This window comes from Amphiprion ocellaris, chromosome 1 (assembly GCF_022539595.1).
Source record: "Amphiprion ocellaris isolate individual 3 ecotype Okinawa chromosome 1, ASM2253959v1, whole genome shotgun sequence".
NCBI lineage: Eukaryota > Metazoa > Chordata > Actinopteri > Pomacentridae > Amphiprion > Amphiprion ocellaris.
This window is the reverse complement of record NC_072766.1, coordinates 12,498,364-12,521,556: the sequence shown is the minus strand read 5'-3', so window position 1 is coordinate 12,521,556 and position 23,193 is coordinate 12,498,364. Positions and strand designations below refer to the sequence as shown.

At 38.1% G+C, this 23,193-nt stretch overlaps 1 protein-coding gene across 1 annotated transcript; it reads left to right on the top strand.

The window, feature by feature from the left end:
* Positions 1-4: 4 nt before the first annotated feature.
* ap1g1 (adaptor related protein complex 1 subunit gamma 1) lies at positions 5-21,909 on the top strand. The gene is made up of 23 exons (XM_023266694.3): positions 5-141; positions 6,430-6,633; positions 6,749-6,873; positions 7,194-7,335; positions 7,490-7,586; positions 8,949-9,025; positions 10,704-10,799; positions 11,143-11,223; positions 11,315-11,413; positions 11,497-11,552; positions 11,648-11,761; positions 11,863-12,003; positions 12,461-12,515; positions 13,238-13,360; positions 13,495-13,584; positions 13,697-13,821; positions 14,235-14,339; positions 14,484-14,625; positions 14,887-15,013; positions 15,514-15,618; positions 15,788-15,948; positions 16,989-17,087; positions 17,233-21,909. Exons 2-23 carry the CDS (start codon positions 6,433-6,435, stop codon positions 17,332-17,334), a joined length of 2,463 nt encoding a protein of 820 aa, XP_023122462.1. The 5' UTR covers positions 5-141; positions 6,430-6,432; the 3' UTR covers positions 17,335-21,909.
* Positions 21,910-23,193: the final 1,284 nt, after the last annotated feature.

Here is a 23,193-nt window from a genome sequence, read left to right as displayed (position 1 = left end):
CTCTGGGAGATGTCAGTGTAACCCTCCGCCTGCGGTAGATGTGCTGAGGCTGGAGTAGCCACCATTTTGCATGTCTAGTGTGTTCCTCCCTCCATTGCTAATAGAGACGATTCCAGTTATTTTCTGGCATCATTACGGCTAGTAAGTACATTCTACGAATCGTGTGTCGGCAGAAATGTGTGAAAATAGCTTTACGTGTGAGTAATGGTCCGTGCTTTGATTGTATCTACGTTGACAACTCTCACTGTGGCGCTGCATAGGAAGTCGCAGCCCTCAGTGCACCGGGGTTGTGCCTGTCAGCAGCTAACTTAGCTAGCATAGTTAGCTTGCCTCATAGCTGTAGCCTTGCTAACTACCTGCTGGGGCTAGGGATGTGAAGCTCTGTAGCAATGTATGTTGTGTGGTTGTCCACAAAGTCCTAATCATCGTGACAACACGTAATAGAGAAAATACATTTTATCTCTTTCTAGCTATCTTACATAATACGCATTTGCCTTTAATTCAGGTAGTATTCGGATTAGGCAATACAGAAACAAACGATTGGTCAGGTGGCTAGCTAACGCCACAGAGGACTCGCTAGCTTGATAATCCAAATGCTTCAAGAAGGCCTAAACTGCATCATGTCCTGATCAATCGGCGATCAGAGTCAGGTGTAATGGCCTCTGGTTTCATTTCGACAATACTGTATAATGGTACAGATGTAAACTTAAATTTAGCGAAATAATGTCAACCAAGGTGAAGCTACTGCTATCGTGTCAACCCAATATCTTGCCCTTTCTTTCTAGATACCTGTGTTTTAGCTCGTAGTTAGCTGGTGTTTGATAGGTGTGATTTTCAGTTTGTAAGTAACGTCAAGCATATGCCGTTTGGCTGTGAGCTTAGTAAGAAAATTAGACTTCCCTAACATTTGACAAATTGTAAACATTTCACCCATAAGTCAGTGTTGCATTTGGATACTCAGGAAGCTAACGCTGGCTAGCTTAGTGTGCTGAGGACGTGGACTCGATTTTGCCATCGTTTCCCAAGATAGTTACTTGCTGTTGACAACGCCTGAATGAAAAACGTAACACTCAGAAACAGCATTTTAACATTGCGTAGTCGTCATCTGTGTGTCAGTCCTTTTCATAAAACGATTAACAGGTTAACCTCAAGGAAGTCAACTGTAAGTAGGAAGTGAACAAACAAGGGTGACGTACAGTACTGGTGATTCCTGCACATATTTGTTAGATTCGTTTTTCAATGCCAAAGTCATTCACTGTGCGTTAAGTCTAACACACTTTCTACAAGAGCAGGTGCTGCTTGGTGCAGGTGAATTAAGCTCTTTTCGCTTCTTACTGCATTGGAACAACTGCATAATATTATGCCTGAAACAAGACAGCTATGACCTTAATTAAAACCACTTAACCTCTACCTCTGCTGACTGTTACATGGCGTCTTTGTGGCAGGAAATATACTTCACTAGGTATATTATATACAGTCTTAGCAGTTATCAGTCACATTATATTGATACAAATTCATACCAGGCATTGTGTGTACATATCAGTGTCCCACACAGTGTAAGGTGAAAGACTTCCAGGTTTCATCTTAGCAATTTAAAAAATGTTAATATATGAAGACTGTAGTGTAGACTGAGTAGTGCAGCTGTCCTGGTAACACATGTGACTTGAACAGTAACTGGTCTCCCAGGTTTTTTATTTGTTTTTCTTCGTCACAGTAACAGCAGCCCCACAAAATCAGTGGGGGGAGAAAGTATTGTAGGAGTCAACATTAGTTGTTTTTTTCAGCAGTGGTATTGGTTTCTTTGCGAGGTTTTTCTGCTGACTGATTTTCGACCTGACAAAGCCAAATGACTGACTGTTTAGGGTAACTGACAGAAAAAAAACCTGTCTTTACACAGCAAGTTCTTCATCGGACCTTCGTTATGGCTCCATGTGTTGTTGGCTGGAGATCTGTTCAATAGTTGGAGCACCTCTACAGTTAAAATTTAGCTCAGAGATGGCAATTGCTCAGCAATAGCTCTACTGACCACCAGACTTTCAACATAAACTTGGAGTAATTTGACATGCATTCAACTGTGTCTTTCAACAGACTGAGAACTGGCATGTGGTAGTAGACCCCAGTGTCTGCAAACAGTGTTAAACTTACAAGCTAGCTAAGTTCAAATCATAACTGTAACAGTCTGGCAGACTTCTAAATCGGCTTGTGCTCCACAAACATGTTTGAAAAGCAGAAAAACCTGAAATCTGAAGAACCATAAAGGTTTGGGGACATACATGTGAAATGCCGGCCAAAATATTTTTACTATCAAATACATTTCATATCCTCTACTGAAGTGCAGAACTCAACATTTGAATGTGCATGTGGGAGGTAGGGTGTGAATGTAAAAGCAGACACAATGCTGGTTAGATGTCATCTTTACTCATGTCTACTCTTTATTGTTATGCGTGTGCACTTTAGTGTTGCGTTTTAATGTGATGTTATCAACAGGTTGTAGCTATACAGAGGTGATCACTTTGATTTGGTAATAAAATGAAGAATAGGTTGTTTGCTCTGACAACGTTTCATTTATAACATTTAAGTGCATAACCGAGGGCATAGAGAAATTAATGTGACAACATGTATTGTAATTTTTGTAGTACCTGTACATGTTCTATACGTGTTTCATTGTCGAGCTGCCTGATGATCTTTTTGTCTAGTTTAACTGTGCAACTCTTATCCAACAAAGAGCATAGCAGTAGATGTTACAATCAGGGTTTCAGTTCCTAATTATTCAGACCTCATAGCAATTAGCAATCTGATGGAAACCATTTAAAATGGTGCTCTGTCTCTAGATACTTTGAGTGTGATGTCTCAGAGTCAACAGGTTGACTGCTCCCTGTGGTACATAAGAGGTGTGGCATGCTTTTTACTTGTTGCTGGTTGTTAGGCTCTGAAAGCTAATGTAGGCTGGCTCCCCAAATCTCATGAGAGGAAACGCTTATTGTGAACATTTCACAGGACATGCAGAATATGCCTATGGATGATACACTGCATGTGTGTCAGGATGGGTTGATGGGCTAACTTTGCTTTGCATTATTCCTGATTATTTGTTGGTGATAGTTATGTGTTGTCCACTTAGCTTTTATATGGTTGCCGTACGACCCATAATGATAGTCAGGTTTGGAGAAATTTACTATTTAAGAGGGTGGTTATTCAGAGATGCTAAATAGAGATGAATTGGTCTCAGAATTATTATTTTATTATTGAAAAGTGCACCTGCGATGAGTTCAACTTACTTTTGTTGCAGGGTGTAGACCTGTACCGTTTGTCACATACGGGTCAGATAAGCCCTGATACACTGAGTCATTTTTTTTCGACATAATTTTGCAGTGTTTGTTCTGTGCGATCACCACCTTAATCTGTAGTATGTGTAAAGAAATATTTTTTATCTGTAAAATAATCCAAATTCAGCTGACCTATTGAATAAGTTCACATCTCCCCCACACTAGTTTCTTTCTCATCCATCTATTATGTTTTAGAATTTTTAATCTAAATACACACTTTTACTTGCCAGAAATGGCAATAAAGCATGATGAAAGGTTTGGACAATAAAGAATATGTTGTGCTTTAATTGTAGAAGAATGTGCTGTTGTGTTGCAATTGCAAGAATGAGGAACTATAATTTAATCGGCTCTCAGCAGAGGCTGGATTTAGTTTCTTTAATGTGTACACATTTGATTTTAAACACAGCAAGACACAGGAGCTATGATTTACGGAGCCCAACACTAGGCCCTTTCAGCTCAGGTAATTTAAATGGTGTTAAGGCAGACAGTAGATCTCTGCCTTTATTAAAGCTTGGCCTTGCTTGACCACCCACCACATTTTTCTTTGATCACAATGAATTCTTAGATTCTCTACAAACAGCTTATTCAACAAAGGATGTCCTCATTCTTGCTGTGTCTGGATACTTATTTCACTCAACCGACTGGCATAATTTGAAAGATTTTCTTTTAATCTCCTCAGTGATAGTTGGTGATGAAATGGCAGGGAGTGTTTTTTTCTCTCTCTCTCTGTTTGGTCATTCAGATAAAAATATTGCAAGTCAAAGGTAACTGTGTATGTTAAGACTTATTTCTAGTTGATGTTAAGTTCATTTAAAGCTTATTTCTTGCAATTATCTTAATCTATAGATGTTCAGGAAACTTTCAGAGAATGTGCCATGTGGGAATAGGAGCCAGAGTTGATTTTCCATGCAAGGCTCTGTGGCAGTTAGCCAGCTCATGACCTAGTAAGATTTACATAAGTCTAATGGCAGGGCTGTAGTGAGAACAATAGCTGTAACATTACTGGATAAAACTATTGCTTACGCACGTAACAGTTTACCAGAGCTACAAGATAAATCTATTTTTGGTACTACTTTGCTTGTAGTGTCGTCTGTATGTGCCTTTGAAAACCATAAGGGAGAAACTCAGTGGGCTAATAGAAAACTTCTAATCCCTCTTTTCAAAGTATTCCTTGGATGCTTTGCATGACAACGATCCAGCCAGAGGGATAAATTCTCACTTGACTACTAAATGAAGATGAAAATGCATTGTTAGGGTAGCCTGTCTGAAAACTCACAGCTCCTTTTTTAGTAATGTAAAAACTGTGTATTGAAAAAAGCAAAACGTGTCAGGTTGTGTGACATATTGTATGATCATTAAGTATCATTCAACCAAGGACAAACTTCTATCATTGGATGCAACTCTGTTAAGGTTGTAGACTTGCTTTTACAAAATACTAATTGATGCAGTTTTACATGTAGAAGAATTACATTATATGTGAGAAAGGTTGTGAAGCAGTGCCATCCACTTGTTAATCACATTATAATTTTTTAGGGTCTCTACTCGGTCTCGTCTGTCAAAGTCCATTGTGTTCATGGCTACCAAACATCCACTTCAGCAGTAGGTAGTTAGATGGAGAAATGGATTTGTGCGACAAGTAATTACCATCGTTTCTGTTGCTGTAACAACTTAATTATGTACTGCATACTACTAGATAAAAGACTTCCATGAAATGGGAGACAAAATGTACATTTCCTAAGAGCCACCACAGATAACTTTGCCATTTCATTTTACAGCTGAATTAGGATGACTGTAAGTAAAACACTTAAGAAATTGTATGCCAGCTTTTACTGTAATATTTATGAACATTTTGCCTAAATTTCCTAAGTAAAGAAAAATTCTAAATGGGATGCATTTTCCAAAATGAATGAAAATTAGTGTTCAATTCATTTATTTGGTCAGAATACAACTTTCAACCCTAAAATCTGCGTTTACAGCCAGACGAATGCAGCCTTGCATATTAAACGAACTGAACCGATTTGCTCCCACATTTCTTGCCTCTTTCAGAGCATTTTTTGCCATGGTGATCATGAATTGGATTTCAGTTCAGTTTTATTTATATAGCGCCAATTCATAACAGAAGTCATCTGAAAATCTGTTAATTCTCGATACTCTACAAGCTGTTAGAGAGTGGACTGGCTCACAAGAGATTTCACAACATATTCAAACGTCCCTAATAAATTCAATTTCTTTTTTGATAATATAAAAATATCCTTCTGCACTGTAATATATTTTTCTTGTAATATTTCATAGTTAGATTTAAACACCTTGTCCTGCATTATTGAAGAGTTTGTTCATCTTAGATTCTGTGAGATGTGAGCTTCTTTTCAGAGATCATTACAACTGCGTGATAGAAGAGCTTTTTCTTTCTGCTGTCTTGCCTATGTTCATTGCTTTGAAGAATCAAGCTTTGTAGCTGTTGGATCTGTTTTTTGTAAATTGTAATTGGTACATAAAAACACATGAGAATTCATTCCCACAACTAAGCATGTACTTCTTATAAATATTTAAACCTCTTCCCCTGGCTTTAAGCGTGTGTGCTCTCAGAAGCTTCTCTGTGAGGGAATTGAATTTCACCTGCTATTCTCCTTTGCCTCTGCACTTTTAATTCTATTAAAAAATGCAGTTCTTGAGGGGATTGTCATATCTGCTTCCAAGTAAAATCTCCATCATTTTCAAATTTTATTTTTGAATTTGGTCTGCTAACTGTAAAACACAAAAATACTTATTTTTTCTTCACTTACCCTGGTTTAAATCTATGCACAGTGTTTCAGCATACAAGAAACCTGGTTATTTGAAGGAATCCAGTTAAAGACTAAATTCAGAAAATGTGGTTAAATATACTTCTGTTACTTGGTAATTGTAAAACCTACTTTTGCACCTACTATTTCCTTTTATGAAGGAAGACTTTTGATTAAGTGATACACAATCTAGTAGCATGAAGAGTTTTATTTTGATCAAATTTTCTTCATTAAAAGAGCAGCTTTCCTGCTTTGGTGTGACTTAGTCTTGTACCAACCTCAAAGCAGTGGTTGCTAACCTGTTTCTTTCCTTTTATGTTTTCCAGAGAATGCCAGCTCCGATCAGACTGCGGGAGCTGATCCGGACTATCCGGACAGCACGAACCCAGGCAGAGGAGCGTGAGATGATCCAGAAAGAGTGTGCTGCTATCCGCTCGTCCTTTAGAGAGGAAGACAATACATACCGGTGCAGAAATGTGGCCAAGCTACTTTATATGCACATGTTGGGCTACCCGGCACACTTTGGGCAGGTATGTTCAGTGATACCGGGATAATGAGTGGAAATGCAAAAGGTTTTTACATTTCCAGTGGTTATATTCTCACAAAGTTGGATTGTTTCCTAACACAATGACTTGTTTTTTTTAGCTGGAGTGTCTGAAGCTGATTGCATCCCAGAAGTTCACTGACAAACGAATAGGTTATTTGGGAGCTATGTTGCTGTTGGACGAGAGGCAGGATGTCCACCTACTAATGACAAATTGCATTAAGAAGTAAGTGGAAATCACATTCTGAGGTTAATATATTTGACAATCAGCTTGTAAGATGTTACTTGTGAGATGTGATTAGTGCTTGATTGAGACCTGTGTTTAAGTATGCTAGTTAGGACACAACCCCAACACCTACCTGCTACTGAACCCTTTATCCAAGCCATTTGTTCTCCTTTACTATAGATGTTCTGCATGTTTCTTGCCAAATCCTCCTTCTTAATAATTTATCTTAATGTCGTCCTTAGATTTTAGCTTTCAAAAATTATTCTTGTGTGTGTACTGCTGTGTTTCCATGGCTTATTTTACTTTTTCTCCCACACCAGTGATTTGAATCACAGCACACAATATGTCCAGGGCCTGGCCTTGTGCACTTTAGGCTGCATGGGATCCTCAGAAATGTGTCGTGATCTGGCAGGAGAGGTAGAGAAGCTGCTCAAAACATCCAACTCCTATTTAAGGAAAAAAGTAAGCTGCACTGTTGTCTTGTTTATATGAATAATTGTGTGTTTAACTATTAGGGATGAAGAATCAGCATGTGTGCTGAAGTTACACTAAACTCTCAGAAACTAGATATTGTATTAAAGGTTGAACATTGTCTTATTTAAATATTTGTCGACAGGCAGCATTGTGTGCAGTTCATGTCATCAGGAAGGTCCCAGAACTCATGGAAATGTTCCTTCCAGCCACAAAAAACCTGCTGAGCGAGAAGAACCATGGTAAGTGTAAATAGTTGTCAGGACACAGTTGCTGGCTCATGGGGAAATGTGGATGTCCTACACAAAGGCAGACTTCGTTCTATTTCCTGTCACTCAGAGCTTTGCTCAGAACAGCTGGACAGCTGATGTCCTTTCTGTTTCGTCCTTTGCGGAGGATAGTGGAATTAATGAGTCTGTCATAAACGTTAGGGCTTGTGTCCCCCCCCCTTCCACATATGGGAGATATGCCAAAGGAAAAGATTTTTTGTAACGGTACTTCAATAACCTGACCTTGCTCAGCATTGTGCAGCAATGCAGCAGCGATTATTTCAGATAAGTTTAAAAATGCATGTATTTGGTTGCTGTTTTTACAGATCATTATCATCTGTCCTGCATGGCAAAGCATATATAAATAGAAGATGATGTGCTTTGCCACAAATAGCTAGTGCTAAATTTGCACATGCGAACGTGAAGTATTCATAACAAGACCACAATCTTGTATAATGTATTGTCACTTGCAAACACACAAACTAATCAATGATGTAAACAAGTTCTTTCAGTTTTGCTCTTGATTTTGAACGTTTGTTTTAGGAATGTATAAATACAACATGTTTACAGCTGTAAACATCAGTTTAGAGTTTCAATCATGTGTCACATTTTTGTGTATTCATCTGACTTGTCAGTCAAGAACTCACAACTCCTGGATCTTGGTTAATGTCTCGTCATGGTCTGTGGTTGCTGTTAGCTACAACAGCTGTTGAAAACAGGAAGAGAATTTTTAGGTGTCCTTGTGAATGCCACATTTACGTGTCAAAACACTCAGACTTGATTCATCTGTAGAGTTTGAGTGAACGTGTCATTTAGCTGAAGTAGCTCAACCCGCAAATTTGTCTTGAGTCCATTTTTTTGTGTTTGAGCAGGGCTGTATCTCCTCAAACCACATTTGAATGTGACAGATAAAAAAATATGTGAGCTTCTCAGTCTTGGGATATTTCTAGTCCTACAGCTGCCAAAAAACAAGAGGAACCATTAAAAATTCAAAACAATTTGTACTTTGCTTTTAACCAGCTTAAATTTTGATAGAGGTGAAAGTATTGTGATGTAAGATTTAATTGTCCTTGTGAGTCAAAAATTAGTATGCTGTGTAGTGTTGAGCTGTAATAAGCCTTTACTAACTACACTTTTATTTTATTATTGTTACTGAAAATAATGGCATCCTACAATGTAATATTTTTTCAACCATAGTGCTGTTTTTGTTCTAATTGTCTGGTTAAAAAAAAAAATTTAAAAAAAAAAAAAAAAAAAGGTAATGCAGAGAGCATAACAACGGTTGCCGACGTATTTAGTCAAAGCAAATGACTTTTACTTTGCCTGTTCCCTCAGGTGTTCTCCACACATCAGTAGTCCTCCTCACTGAGATGTGTGAAAGAAGTCCTGACATGCTGGCCCACTTCAGAAAGGTACAAACAGATTCTCTTCTTTAACTGAGCTTACAGCACTTACTTATGCATTTGTCTTAAGCTCACGTCACATTTCATTCTCCCTTTGCGTACACATTTTCTTTTGTTATAGCTAAGCTAGGCAAACATGTTGAACTGTTTGAGGTTTAGATTGCGCTACAGGTTACCTCTGCATTCAGTATGTCTTGGTCTTTTATCTCCTACCACTGTCTTTTCCTCTTGTATTTCAACTGCTGCTGTACCTCTCCTTCTCTAGGTGTAATAACACTATGCCAGAAGCACCACTCCTCATGCTCATGATCTGAACATTATTTTAAGCTCTCTGAAAGTAAATGATTTCCAGTTTCCCCTCCCTAACATCTACTTCATATTTTTTCTGTCATTTGTCTTTGTTACAATTCCTGCATTGTGTTAGAATGAGAAGGTAAGAGTACATTCTGATCTCATAGCTGGTGCATGCTGTAAATAGTAATCACTTCTCAGTCACCTCAGATGTAACCAGATTTGTGTTGAGTAATGTCATGTTGTGTTTTAATTTAGAATTTTAATTTCGTTAACTTGTACAGTGATCATTACTATGTCAGTGTTTTGAATATTCAAAGAGTTTTTGGTCCATTTGTCAGACACATTTATCACTATTGTTTTGAATGTCATTATTTGCCTAATATGGAATTTATTTGATCACCGTCTTTTTAAAAGCACTCAGGTGGGTGTGTTTTCACATGATTGCCACGGGTGCTGTCACCAGGAGCAGATGATTTTATTGTATCTGTCACTGTAAAAGGGAAGTTTATAACTGTCTCAGTCCTATATAGTTGTGGAGAGGTGGCTTTTGGTCTTGAGAAAGAGTTAAGAGTTTGACAGAAGTAGTTCTGGAACATCATGTAAGAAAGGGAAGTTTTCTTTTTGCTTTTTAAAATCCCACTCTAGCATTTGGGGATGCTTGTTTGTCATCACATCCAACAGCAGAGAAGATATATGGATTTCATTTCTGCGCGTCCTGTAAAGTGATCTGGTCTGGAGCGTGTTCAGTCTGGTATAACAGAAAAACTGGAAGCATGCTGAAAACAACAGTGAAAAAAATAGTCCCCTTAACAACTCCAAACATATTTATTTACATGCAACAGTCAGTATTACATTTAAGAATATGCTCCCTGCTACTAGTCTTTGTGTTATTTAGACTAAATGCATTTTAGATCTGTCACTGTACTGGATGCAAAGGGTTGAAAAAAGTCCAGGCAAACTGTTTCCCAAAATTTTGGAGTATTCCTTTAAGCAAAATTTTGATAACCTGTTTTAACATAAAGAGATTGAAATTATGTAGTGTTTGCAAATTGTATGAAACACTAATCCTGTCTGTATATTTTAGCCATGTTCAGAAATGACAGAAGTGTATATGCACATTTTTTTCTCTCAAATCCAAATGTTCTAACCCGATATTTTTGTACAATCAAGATTTTGATTTTATAACCTCAAAAAAGAGAACAAAATAGACTACTACTATACTTCAATAAACAAGAATCCCTTTCACTTCACTCCCACTGTGAATGAGAAATGATTAACCTTAAACATTAATGAAGTACAATGTTGTTTAAATGTTGAAAAGTAGAACATGTATGGGACGCACACAAAATATTGACTCCTTTTCTTTTCTCCTCTGTTGTTGGTCTTTTTGTAGCTGGTTCCACAGTTGGTGAGAATCCTGAAGAACCTAATAATGTCTGGATACTCTCCTGAGCATGATGTGTCAGGCATAAGTGACCCTTTCCTGCAGGTAAATCTCCCTCTTTTTGACGCAAGTACCCCCCTACTGTAAATTCAGTTTTTGGGGTAATAATTACGTGGTAGCCAACCTCTAAGAATGTCCTCATCTTTGCTGTCAGAAATATTTCATTAAATAGGGCAGTAATGGTGAGATTTAAGGAACATTTAACATGCAATGGCACACAGATAGCTAAAGAAAGTTATTAAAATGGAAAAACAACCAGGATAACAGCAGATTAGCTGCGAGCAAGGATGAGGGCAACAGAAACCACAATTTACCTGTGGTAAATAATGAAACCAATCAAAGTTTTTGAGTAAACTGACACGACTGGACATTTGTTTTCATTCCTTAGGTGCGGATATTGAGACTACTGCGGATTTTAGGAAAGAGTGACGACGACTCCAGTGAAGCAATGAATGACATCCTTGCACAGGTTCGACTTTGAAAATGATGTTTGCTTAGACTTTAAAGCTTTAGCTGGATTAAGTGTTATTTTGACAAACTCTGTGTGTGTACACTTGCAGGTTGCAACAAACACAGAGACAAGTAAAAATGTAGGCAACGCAATCCTGTACGAGACTGTACTGACTATAATGGACATCAAGTCTGAAAGTGGACTGAGGGTGAGTTAATTCACTTTAAAAAAAACACTTGATAGGAGCACTGTCATCTTTTTTAACCTACCTAAATCCCTTTTTTCTTACAGGTCTTGGCCATTAACATACTAGGTCGCTTCCTTCTTAACAATGACAAAAATATAAGGTAATCAACTCACCTGCCATATGTGATCTTTCAACATAGGATAATTTAAAATGTTATTATTGCTTGATGATATTTCTTAATTATCCGTATTCCAGATATGTGGCATTGACATCTCTACTAAAGACAGTACAGACAGACCACAATGCAGTGCAGAGGCATCGGAGCACCATTGTGGATTGTTTAAAAGATCTGGATGTGTCCATCAAGAGGTAAAATCCACAGACCTTGCATTACTTTAACTACAGTTTTGCGTTTCTCATTATTTAGCCTTGTTCTTTCTGACCTTTGTCTATATTTCATCGCTGTGCAGACGTGCAATGGAACTGAGCTTTGCCCTGGTGAATGGCAACAACATTAGAGGCATGATGAAAGAGCTGCTCTACTTCCTGGACTCCTGTGACCCTGAATTCAAAGCAGACTGTGCATCGGGAGTCTTTCTAGCTGCGGAGAAGTATGGCACCGACACACAGACTTCACTATACGCCACGACCATGCTCAAAAATTTGTAGTTAATAAAATGTCCTGACCTAGTCACGTGCAAGGTTGTAAATAATTTCAGGTTTTAATTTTCTTTCCTACTTCAAGCACAGAAGGTCTAGGTAGATAGAACCAGTTAGAAGTGTCTGTATCTGCATGAATTTAATACATGTAGACTAAATGTCAGTCAAGCCTGTGAGTACAGTCAGTATCCACCATACTTCAATATCCATCAAGCTAACAGTTTGTGATACCACCATGATGGCTCATATGGAAATGCTGAATGATGATAAAATGAGTGATCCATCGTCTGACAGACCATGTTGATACCATTTATATTCTGACAGCATTCATCTCCTGTCTGTATAGAATCTACTGAACTTCACAGGTTTACAGTTTCAGTCCTAATCAATGTTTTCTTTGTGTTACAGATATGCCCCTTCGAAAAGATGGCACATAGACACCATTATGAGAGTCCTGACAACAGTATGTGTATTACAAAAACATTCCGCTGCCTACAATGCCGTTGATTGTTGTTTAGATTTGATTCACTCATATTACTACAAGCGTTTCCTTGAGTGTACTACAAATCAATACAATATTATTTCTTCTTATTTTTACAGTCACATTTGAAAAAACTGAGCACTGCTTTCACTTCCATGTTTTGCTACATTCCTGTTAATGTACAAATCTTTCCATGAAAATAAGACTTTGCATCTGCATTTGGTGCATCTCCAAACAAAAATTGTAAAGAAAATTGTACCCAAAATGCTTCTCTTGCTGAACATGTGCTTATTGATAGAGGCTACAATTCACCGAGGTGGCTGTGCAGAAAAACCTCCAGAAAACTCTAAACTATTCCTACTCAGCTATGCAGCCAACACCACTCAGACAACTAGTGACCAAACTAAATAGAAAAGTATTTAAAAAATAGTGAAACAGTTCAATCCAATTAGAGACTTACCCCAGGTGAAGCAGGTGTTTTTGTCTACGTGGGCTGTTTTCTGTGTGTGTGAAACAATCATTTTTCACTTCAATATAGCAGTCGTTCATGTTCATTTAATGGCGGGAAGCCATAATTGTGATTAGTATTCAATTCATTGTGCAAATTTAGAGAGTAGTAACAGACCTGTGCAGCAAACACTGATATAGTTCCACTGTGCAGTTTGATTTGCATTTCCTATTGACATCGTTGCTCTTCCTCACAGGCAGGCAGCTACGTGCGAGACGACTCTGTTCCCAACCTCATCCAGCTCATCACTAATAGTGTGGAGATGCATGCCTATACAGTACAGAGACTTTACAAAGCACTGCTGGATGACATCTCACAGGTTCGAGCTGTTCTGGTTTGGATCATGATTAGACTTGGAGTGTCTTTGAAACATACAAAATGTTTATCTCATTCACATTTTCCATTTCAGACTAGTTATTGAAAGGCTGACTTGTATTTCTTTGTGTCACGTAGCAACCTCTAGTGCAGGTAGCGTCCTGGTGCATAGGAGAGTACGGAGACCTGCTAGTGTCTGGGCAATGTGAGGAGGAGGAACCCATCCAGGTACAACTGGAAGAATGTTTGCCAAATGTTTCACTGACACACGAATTGAAGACCATACAGCCTAAGAGAGACACTCAGTCATCAGTTATTGTGCTCTTCCTTTTGAAATAAGGTGACTGAGGATGAAGTTCTAGATGTGTTGGAAGGCCTCCTGGTGTCCAACCTGTCCACACCTGTGACCCGGGGTTATGCACTGACTGCCATCATGAAGCTGTCTACTCGCTTCAGCAGTGTAAAGTAAGTAAAGGCCCTTTGAAATAAGCACTCAACTCCCTGGTATCCCCTAAGATTTTTGTGATATTAAAAAGCGCTGTTATAGTGCTGTTTGTATCTATCTCTATAGTACATTGTCTACTAAATAAGAGCATGAAATATAACAGTCAGCAGTGAGTGGGGAAAAAACATTTATCTGACATCTATAAACAATTATTTCATAAATTTAAAAATGCATTTGGATTTTATGTTATTATTACGCTCTAAAAATGTTGCAAGCAATATGATTTTTAAATATGGCTTAACATGCTTTGTTCAATTGTGACCCATGGTAAGTATTACTATTTGAAAAATGACCCATGCTTTGCAAATAGTTCATTATTCATAGCCAATTCCAATTCTTTGTTTACCTGAAACATTAAAAATTTTCGTTTCAGCCGAATCAAGAAGGTGGTTTCTATATATGGCAGTAGCATCGATGTGGAGCTTCAACAGAGAGCTGTGGAGTACAACGCGCTTTTCAAGAAATATGACCACATGAGGTGAAACTGCATTTACTTTCGCCTACAAAATTTATATCTCATCTGTCACAATGACACCCTGCCAGTGAGTAGTGAGTAGGAAAAAAAAAACTGAAGTGGTTGACTTTGGTTCATCTTTTGTCTCTGTATGGTTCTTGACAATAGACCAGCTCTCCTAGAGCGAATGCCCATTATGGAGAAAACTGCAACTAATGGCCCCACAGAGATTGTACAGACAAACGGGGAGACAGAGCCCTCTGTGGTGGAATCAAAACACCCACCACCTGTCACACAGCCAACCAACCAGGTGAGTGCTGTTTAAATCGTAACGTTTAAAAGACAATAAACAGTTAACTGAATACTGTTTGTCACTGTAAGATCTAGTTGTCTTAAGTAAACTTAAGACATGGACAGTGTAGATTCTTCTTAAATGATTGTGAAGAACAAGGTTCCATTTAAGTCTGTTAATAAACTAATAAATCAAGATGGTTTCGTAAAACTATTGTTATTTAATGTGGTGTTTTTATTGCAGACATTTCATCATGTTTGTGTTGTCCTCGTTCTCCAGGCTAATGATTTGTTAGACTTGCTCGGTGGTAATGATGTGGTTCCAGTAATCCAGACCACGATGCCCACCAAGCCTGCCTCAGCTGGAGGAGAGCTCCTTGATCTGCTGGGTGACCTCTCGCTAAGTGGTAGGGTGCTCTGTTGAAAGCTCTCTGTTAATCCTTTTAGACCACAGCGAGGACCTGGTATAAACCTTTGTTTGCCACCACTGTGAAGTTCAACCCATGTTTGTCCCTGCTCACTGCGTGGTTTTGATTGAAGTAAATAATTTTTGCTGTAGGTTTACATCTTAATGGATATTGGTGGTGACTTTTTTGCCTTCTAGACCAGCAACAGTACTTGTGGTGAGATAAACAAACAGTAAAACAACATGTTGTCCACCATGTTACCTATCAGCACTGTAGTAGCTGCAATTAATGAGGTGAAAATTAATTATTAATCAAAGTGTGTTTCGAAAGTATGGTTTGTTCAGTCAGTGATGATGTTTGAATGTCATTTGCAGCTGATTATAAATGAAACTTTTTTTTCTTTTGTTATGTTAGAAGACCCAAGGAAATGATATATTGTATTTGTCATCATGGTGCAGCCATGTCCTCTTAAACCCTGGTGTGTTACTTTCCCATCCCAGGCGGTCCACCTCCTGCTCCTGCTCCCTCAGTGCCCACTTCCCAACCCTCTTTCCTCTTGGATGGCCTCTCCTCACAGCCCCTGTTTAATGATATTGCAGCTGCAGGTGAGAGTCTGCTGCTCCCTTTGTCCATCCACTACTAAACATACAGTAGTTTGTGAACTTCTCCTCATACAATAAAGCTACTTGTGTGTATATCTTCAATTGGCAGTGAAAATATAAGCACTCATATCTCAATCTTTTAATTATCTGCTCCTCTTAACTCTCTGTCTAGGTATCCCTCCCATGACAGCATACAACAAGAACGGTCTGAAAATAGACTTTACATTTGAGAGAGCCAACCCCAACCCCAACATCGCGGTTATCACCATCCACGCATCCAACTCAACAGAGGCAGACATGACCGACTTTGTTTTTCAGGCTGCAGTACCAAAGGTAAGCAGGCATGATTTGACACTAATATCATGTGGCTTAAATATAATATGTTCCTCTTCTCTGAAGCAGCTTCACATTGTGAAAGGTCTGCAGTATTTTACTGGGATCACGTGGAGGATTTAGTAATGTACAGTACCATTAACGTAGATGTCATATATGCACAATTCACAGGAATGTGACTAATATTGGTTCTGTAACCTGAAAACACTGCTATTCTGTAAGCATGTCAGCACGAGTGAATAGTAATCATTAATAGAATAGCAATGTCTTTTGTATGCTATTTATTTTCGGCCAGGAACAGTTCCAATCGCATGATCCATTGCTGCATTTTTTTGTATTCTTTTTGCTGTTTTTTATAAGATATATTTACAGAAATCTCCTTCTTTAAGGCATGTAATAAATGCCCCCTTTCTTGTTTGCTACCCTATGTTTTTTTAAGTCCTCAACTTCAAAAAATTGTAGTATTTCTCTATACTAATAGGTACTGATTTTAAAAGTAATAGTCAGTTCCACTGAGAATTCTGCAGTTTTTGATATATGAATGTTGAAGTTCTTGTAATTGTGCTTGGCTTTACAAGACGAATAAATGTGCAATGTCACCACACAGTGTTGAAGTCTACAGTCAGAAAATACTCTTTATATATGTCTTTAGGGAACTACCTGTGCATATCTCTTACTTTAAACTAGCTATTAGAGGCCTCTAGTATTCACTGGGCAACTCAAACATACTACCACTGGCAAATTCTATTCTGTCTGTTTTTGCCTAGGTAGAAAAATAAACCATAAATGTGTGTCGTAGAGATAAAAGGCAATGAAAACACTGCGTGATGTTTACTTGCCTACATCACCTTTTATACAGTCCACGTACTTAATAAATAAACTTGAAACTTCAGTTAGGTCTTTATAGCTGAATATCCATCAATTGTGGACAGTGACTGATCAATTAGAGCATCTCTTTTTTAAACTGCTGTGGTGACCCCATTTCTCCATGGGTATCATAAAATTTTCATTTAACATAGTATCCTCTATCTGTTTGTCAGACATTCCAGCTGCAGCTCCTCTCCCCTAGCAGTAACGTTGTCCCAGCACTCAACCAGGGAACCGTCACACAGGTCATTAGAGTCCTCAACCCACAGAAGGTGAGTTTGTTATTCACAAATTGCATTAAATCAGTTTATTTAGGACTTTAATACACACTTGACACTCACTTAAGACCTATGTGATCTGAAATGATTTGTACAAGTTTTCTCTTGTATAAACACGATCATCCTGATAAAATTTCAGCAACAGCTACGAATGAGGATCAAGCTGACGTATACCCTCAAAGGCTCGGCTGTGCAAGACCTGGCTGAGGTGAATAACTTCCCCCCTCAGTCCTGGCAGTGATGAGCTGCTCCTGTTGCTCTTAAAAGCCCCACCAAGGGAACTATGAAAACGATTTTCCTTTCACCTCCCACCTTTCTTCCAACGGATCCCCCTGTGACGTCACTGCAGACCGCTGCCCTCGAGTTGCATGGGAAGCAGCAGAGCATTGAACACAGGACAAATATACAGATGCTACGAAGACCCTATTGACTATTGACATCACAAGAATAATTGGGTAAACATATCAATCAATGAACTTTTCTCTTTTCTTTCTAAATTGGTTTCCACAATCTTTTTCCTTAGTAGTACTGTTTTCCACACACATCCTCTGCCCAGCACCGTTACCACCCACAAAAGCACACATGCACACCATTCACTGTGGTACACTTTCCCTCTCGAGTCACTGTAGAGAAAAAGTGTTGCCCACTAAAAGCGCTGCAGTAACCATAGTTTGATTTTAAAATGCAGTTGAAACACTTTGCTCCCTTGATATTTACGATTGGCTTTGCATTCAGATTTTTTAGATGAAACTTCAGTCCTACAATGGCAGCAGAAAAAGCTTTGAAAGGTCTACTTAGTGCAGTCATAAACTTGTTGGATATTTTTGACCCTCCACATCATGAGTGATATAACTTGTCAGAGTTGTATTCATTTTGAATTACATTAATTTGCTTAAAGCATGTTTGAGCATCATTAGGATCACAATCGCATCTGGATTTCAGCTCGACGGGGATTTTCTGACTCTGGTAGTAGGCCTCTTTTATCCTATGTTTCTATAGGAATTCGTCTACATTTGTTTTGTCACATTTGAACATAAACAGATTCAACATGCCCACTTTGGTCACCTGTGGGTAGTTTCAGAGAACATGCTCAGATCTTCCCAGCTCTCATCTCATCTGTAGTGAAGTCACAGCATTTAGATCTGTATAATAAATTCAACGGTTAATTGCTTTGCATAGTTTGAGGTCGTTCATTCATTAGTTTCGATAGAATCTAGGCCTGAAATTTATCTGAAAACAAGTTGATTGCATTTGAGTTAGAGATCTGTGTTTTAAGCTTTTCCTGCATCTGTATCCTCAGTCTAGCTTGCAATTTAGTTACGTTTCAGATTTGTTTAACCTGGTTGCACATACATGTAAATTAAGCTTGTTATGAATGTAGTTACATGCACTGAATGCTTTTTTCCCCCCTTCTTCTTTTTCATGTCTTCTTTAACGGGGACTCTCATCTTATTGGCGCTATTTTTGTGAAAGTATGTTTTATTTCTTCAGTAATTTGACTTAATTTATGCCTGATATCAAAGTGATGTGCCTTTCTGACTTAGCTAGATAAAGTCCCTGAACTATTGAGTTATGTATGAGCTTCGTTTGTAAGTCTCCCTGTGTGATGATCGTGTTTTCAATCTGAGGGAAATGGTCTTGAAGGTTTTGAATTGGTATATCACTTAATTTAATTTTACTTTTTCACTTCTGTGTCTAATATGAAGTTAATTATCGGTCACCGGCTAATACTGGCCATGGACGTCCACAGTAATGGCTTTATTCACAATTTTGGCAAAAACATAAATGATAGCTACATGATTCTGATTCTTTATTTACAGTGCGGCAGATTTTCCATTAAAACTACCTGTTGTATGACATTAATAAGAAATCCTAAAAGCAAAGTAAATCTCAGAAGATAATGGCAGCTAATAGATGTAAACTTTTCATAAGCCGACAATGTTTTTGGAAAGTTCTAAATGTGTTGTTCAGACATCACTAAGACACCCCACCCCACCCCCAAAAACATTGAAATGTGAGTTTGATCACTCGGAGAGGTACTGGGACAGGTTGCTCTGTGGTGACTGTTTGATGATTTACGTATGATTTCTTTGCTCTCGTCTTCTCCAAATCAGACTTGCTGTCGGGCACAGTAACCTTAATACCTCACAATGTTCTGTCTTTCTGTTAACTTTCAGTGGCAGTAGATTGACAGCTTTGTTTAGTCATGAATTGCAATCAAGGGGGGAGCATCTGCATGAGAGAAACTAACAGTAGTTTGTACGTCTCATTGCTTAACAATCCTTAGCAGCTCTGCGATGCTGTGTTGAGATCCTCAGATGTTCAATCAGGCTGTATAATTCTTTTCACTATGCTTCACTGTCTTCTAACTTCTGTGACCAAATCAGAGAGACTATTAGCTTTGGAAATATTTTTGAGCTATGATATGTGTATATGGAGAAAATTATTTCAGTTTAACTTTTTTCTGTTGTTGACAAATGCTATATTGGCTTTTTTTCTGTACATATTGAGGGCTTTTACAATTTTGTCTCTTGTACTATCTTTCATCCTTTTTTTAGATACCATTTTCTAAAAATTCCAATTATTCACAATGTATATTGTCTAAATAGATCTAGTTATCATCAGTCTATTAAGACTTCCCTGTATCATCACTCATTCATTGTAAAAGATATATGATCTGCTGCCTGTACATTGTATATAGTTGTAAAACAAACGAACGCTGATCAGATTAAATAAAACCCACATGAAGACTTAAAAAGATTAGCTAGAAAGTATAATTGTATGCATATATGTACAAAAAAAAGAATCTTAAAAGGATGCAATTGAGCTGCATTTGATTTACTGTTTGTCATACTTCATTCATGATCGGATGCGTCTTCTTTACTTCTTTTACAAAGATAGCTGGTGAGTAGTAGGTTACTTGGTGGGGTTCCTTTTGGGTGTTGAAATAAGGGTTGAATCTGAACAGATGTTGTCTGAATGATGTACTGTACTACTGAGAAACCTAAGCACAGTGCTGCACAGTGGCAGAAGTTGCACCTTGCTCCATCTGCTTCCCTGCCCCTTGAACGCCTCATGTTCCCATGCCCTCTTTTGAAGAGGAGCAGATTACTTGCCAAGATGCAACTCTTCCTTCTGGCCTTACGTGCACTCTTGACAATTCACATCTATTAAACTCTATTCAACCTACAAATTGCTTTGTGAAATGAAACCCCTTGGTTTCGGTGTGTTCATTCTCTTAGTTGCCTGCTTGTCTTTTCGTCTGCCATATAGCACCTTCCTTAAAAGCATCCTATCTCAACTAAGCAAGCAAGGCGGCTGCTAGTGCTACACTGGGAGGTTTTTAACTTCACTGTGATTGATTTCTTCCCCCATTATGGCCAGTAGGTTTAAACTGGTGTAGAATTTTTATCAGGAAATGAGCTGATAGAAATCTGAGACATGTACGTCCCTGGGTCAGAACAATACAGTGCATTCTTCAAGTTTCTTTCTTTTTGTGGCTTCTCGCTGATGTTATTCGTGTCTGCATGGCATGACTTTGAGTTACTCTAACACATCATGTGAAATTAATCTGAGCCCTCGCTTTTTTTTGAAATCCAGCTTCACATGGTTGTAAATCATGGCAGGACAGGATGGAGGAAGGCAACGGGGTGGATTCTTTATATTTATAACTTTAATCCAGTTCTGCTTCACCAGTGCTGTAACAAACCTGGGGAAAGCCTGTGCTACGAGCTAAAAACCACAAGGGGGAGCTGTGCAAAATGGAAGGCTGACAGGATGGGAAAGGAAGTTTCATACTTCTATTCCTGAATGTTTTTGTTTGTGTTGTTTGTATTGTCTTCTTCAACCAGTATGTACCCTTGTTAATCACATCAGATCATTTCATTCAATGATACAGTAATCCATGCTGTTTGAAATGTACAAATGGAAATGAACCCTACTTAAGTGCTTTGGACGCTGTAACTTAAGAGGAAGAAAAGAAACGGAAACAAACACCCATCAGCGGTGTGGTCAGTGATGTGTGTGAGTGTGTGTGTGTGCGTGTGAGTGTGTATATATCTCAGAGAGAGAAGATAATCGCGTTTGAGAGAGCGTGATGGTGTGCAACATGTCTTTTATCCACATAGGACATGATTTTTTGGCTGCAATTTCAAACTTCCAGCTTCTGAGCTGCATGTGAAAACCAGTGTAAATAATGCCATTTCTACTCTTGACCTGAGACTTTTTGAAATGCAAGAAACGTTCAAATTATGAGATTTGTCACACCACCTTCATGGGTCAGTACTAACATGTAGAAGTTGTTCAGATAGTGCTCACGATGCTGTTAATGTTTTTAAAGAGGGTGTTGGAAGTGCACATCTGCCATTTGGATTAATTGGAAAATTGATTTTGTTTTTGTTTTTGTTGTTGGGTGTGTAAAGGGCTTGGAAGAGCATCTGAATTACCATCATGTTCACTGTCCCTGCTGAATCAAAAATAATGCATCCACTGTATTTTGAGATCTGTAACACCCCCCCACCCCCCCTGCCCACTTCCTGCCCTGACTGAAAACTAAAAATGGAATCTGATTTGTTGGGGGAGGGCGAAGGCATGAGGTTCACTTTTTTTCCGGTCAAGTTTGACACGTTGAACTGTATCCCAGTTCCGAGGCTTCAAGGTGAGTGTGAATGTCGGACTGAACATATGAAGTGATGATTAAAGATGAGAAGTTGTAAACTATTAAATGGGATATTTTCAATTTATGCTGTGTATTCTTGTCTTTGGGTTGGAGAAAACGATCAAGCGAATAAAAAGTCAAATAAAAAATCTAGCTCAACTTCGGTAGTTTGTTTTCTTGGTTCGGGTTGGGGTCTATGTCTGGTCTGATAAAAGTGAATGAACTTATTTGAGTTTCCCTTAGGGATGAATGATAGGAAAAATTACCCTGAGAGAGAATATAAATTTGTCAACTATTAGATATTTTGTTTCCCTTTTTATACTGACTTTCCCTTCTGTCATTTATTTCTACTTAAAATCGACCCAATGTCCATGTTGCAAGTCAATGAAGAGGACTGCACAATGGAAATATAGTAGTAAATTTATTGTAATGGCCATAAACTTGTTGATTTCACTGAATTCTGACTATATCGCAACATATACAAATATTGCACAAATATATATGCCATAACTTATGTACTAGATTTACCATAAAAGATGAAATGTGTCAGTATATGTAACTGCTTCTAATCCCTTAATGCCACACAAGTGTAGGTTAAATTTTGAGTATTTAGGTACCCTGAGGGAATCAAACTTTATTACAGAGCTAATATATATGACATGCAGAGAAAAGTTGGCCCCCATGTATATCTGTAGAGGTGCTTCAGTGTCAGGGTCTTGGTTTTGTTAATGTAAGATCCCCTACAAAGTCAAATTTAAGCTATGAAATAGGCGTATTACTTGCTAAGCAAAGAGTTATTAAAGAATAAACAGGTGTGGCTGGCAAGAACTGACCAAAACGTCTTAAAAATGACCCAGAAAGAGAATAGAATATCTTTAGACTTGCCCAAAATTATGCAAAAATTGACCAAAACATCTTGAAAATGACACAAAAAGAGACAAATTCCTTGAAACTTGCAACAAATAACACAAAATGTGTGCAAAATGACGCAAGAATTGACCAAAATGTCTCGAAAATTACCAAGAAAGAGAATAAAATATCTTGAAACTTGGCCAAAATGATGAAAAATGGTGCAAAAAATTGACCAAAACATCTTGAAAATGACACAAAAAGAGGATAAAATTTCTTGAAACTTGCGCCAAATAACACAAAATGTGCCCAAAATGATGCAAAAATTGATCAAAATGCCTCAAAAATTACCCAGAAAGAGACTAAAATATCTTAGTTTCTGTCACTTAATTCATATTATTTGAATATTTAGGGTCCCTGTCTACTCAGCATGTTGACACCACTATTTGTCTCCCAAATGGTACCACTGATTGTGAGAATTAAGTTAAACGTGTAAAGTCATTATAGTGAGGATGCTCTACCCAATTAACCAACCAATGTGTTTTCATTTATACATTTAACCCTTGGAACTGCCTGTTTCTTTGTGCCTGTCAT

Excerpts from the sequence above, each read along its gene's own strand:
- ap1g1 (XM_023266694.3), top strand. The coding sequence starts at position 6,433 with ATGCCAGCTCCGATCAGACTGCGGGAGCTGATCCGGACTATCCGGACA. Across the intron at positions 6,874-7,193 it reads ATGACAAATTGCATTAAGAA|TGATTTGAATCACAGCACAC; the intron begins GTAAGTGGAAAT and ends CTCCCACACCAG. Across the intron at positions 13,585-13,696 it reads AGGAGGAGGAACCCATCCAG|GTGACTGAGGATGAAGTTCT; the intron begins GTACAACTGGAA and ends TTTTGAAATAAG.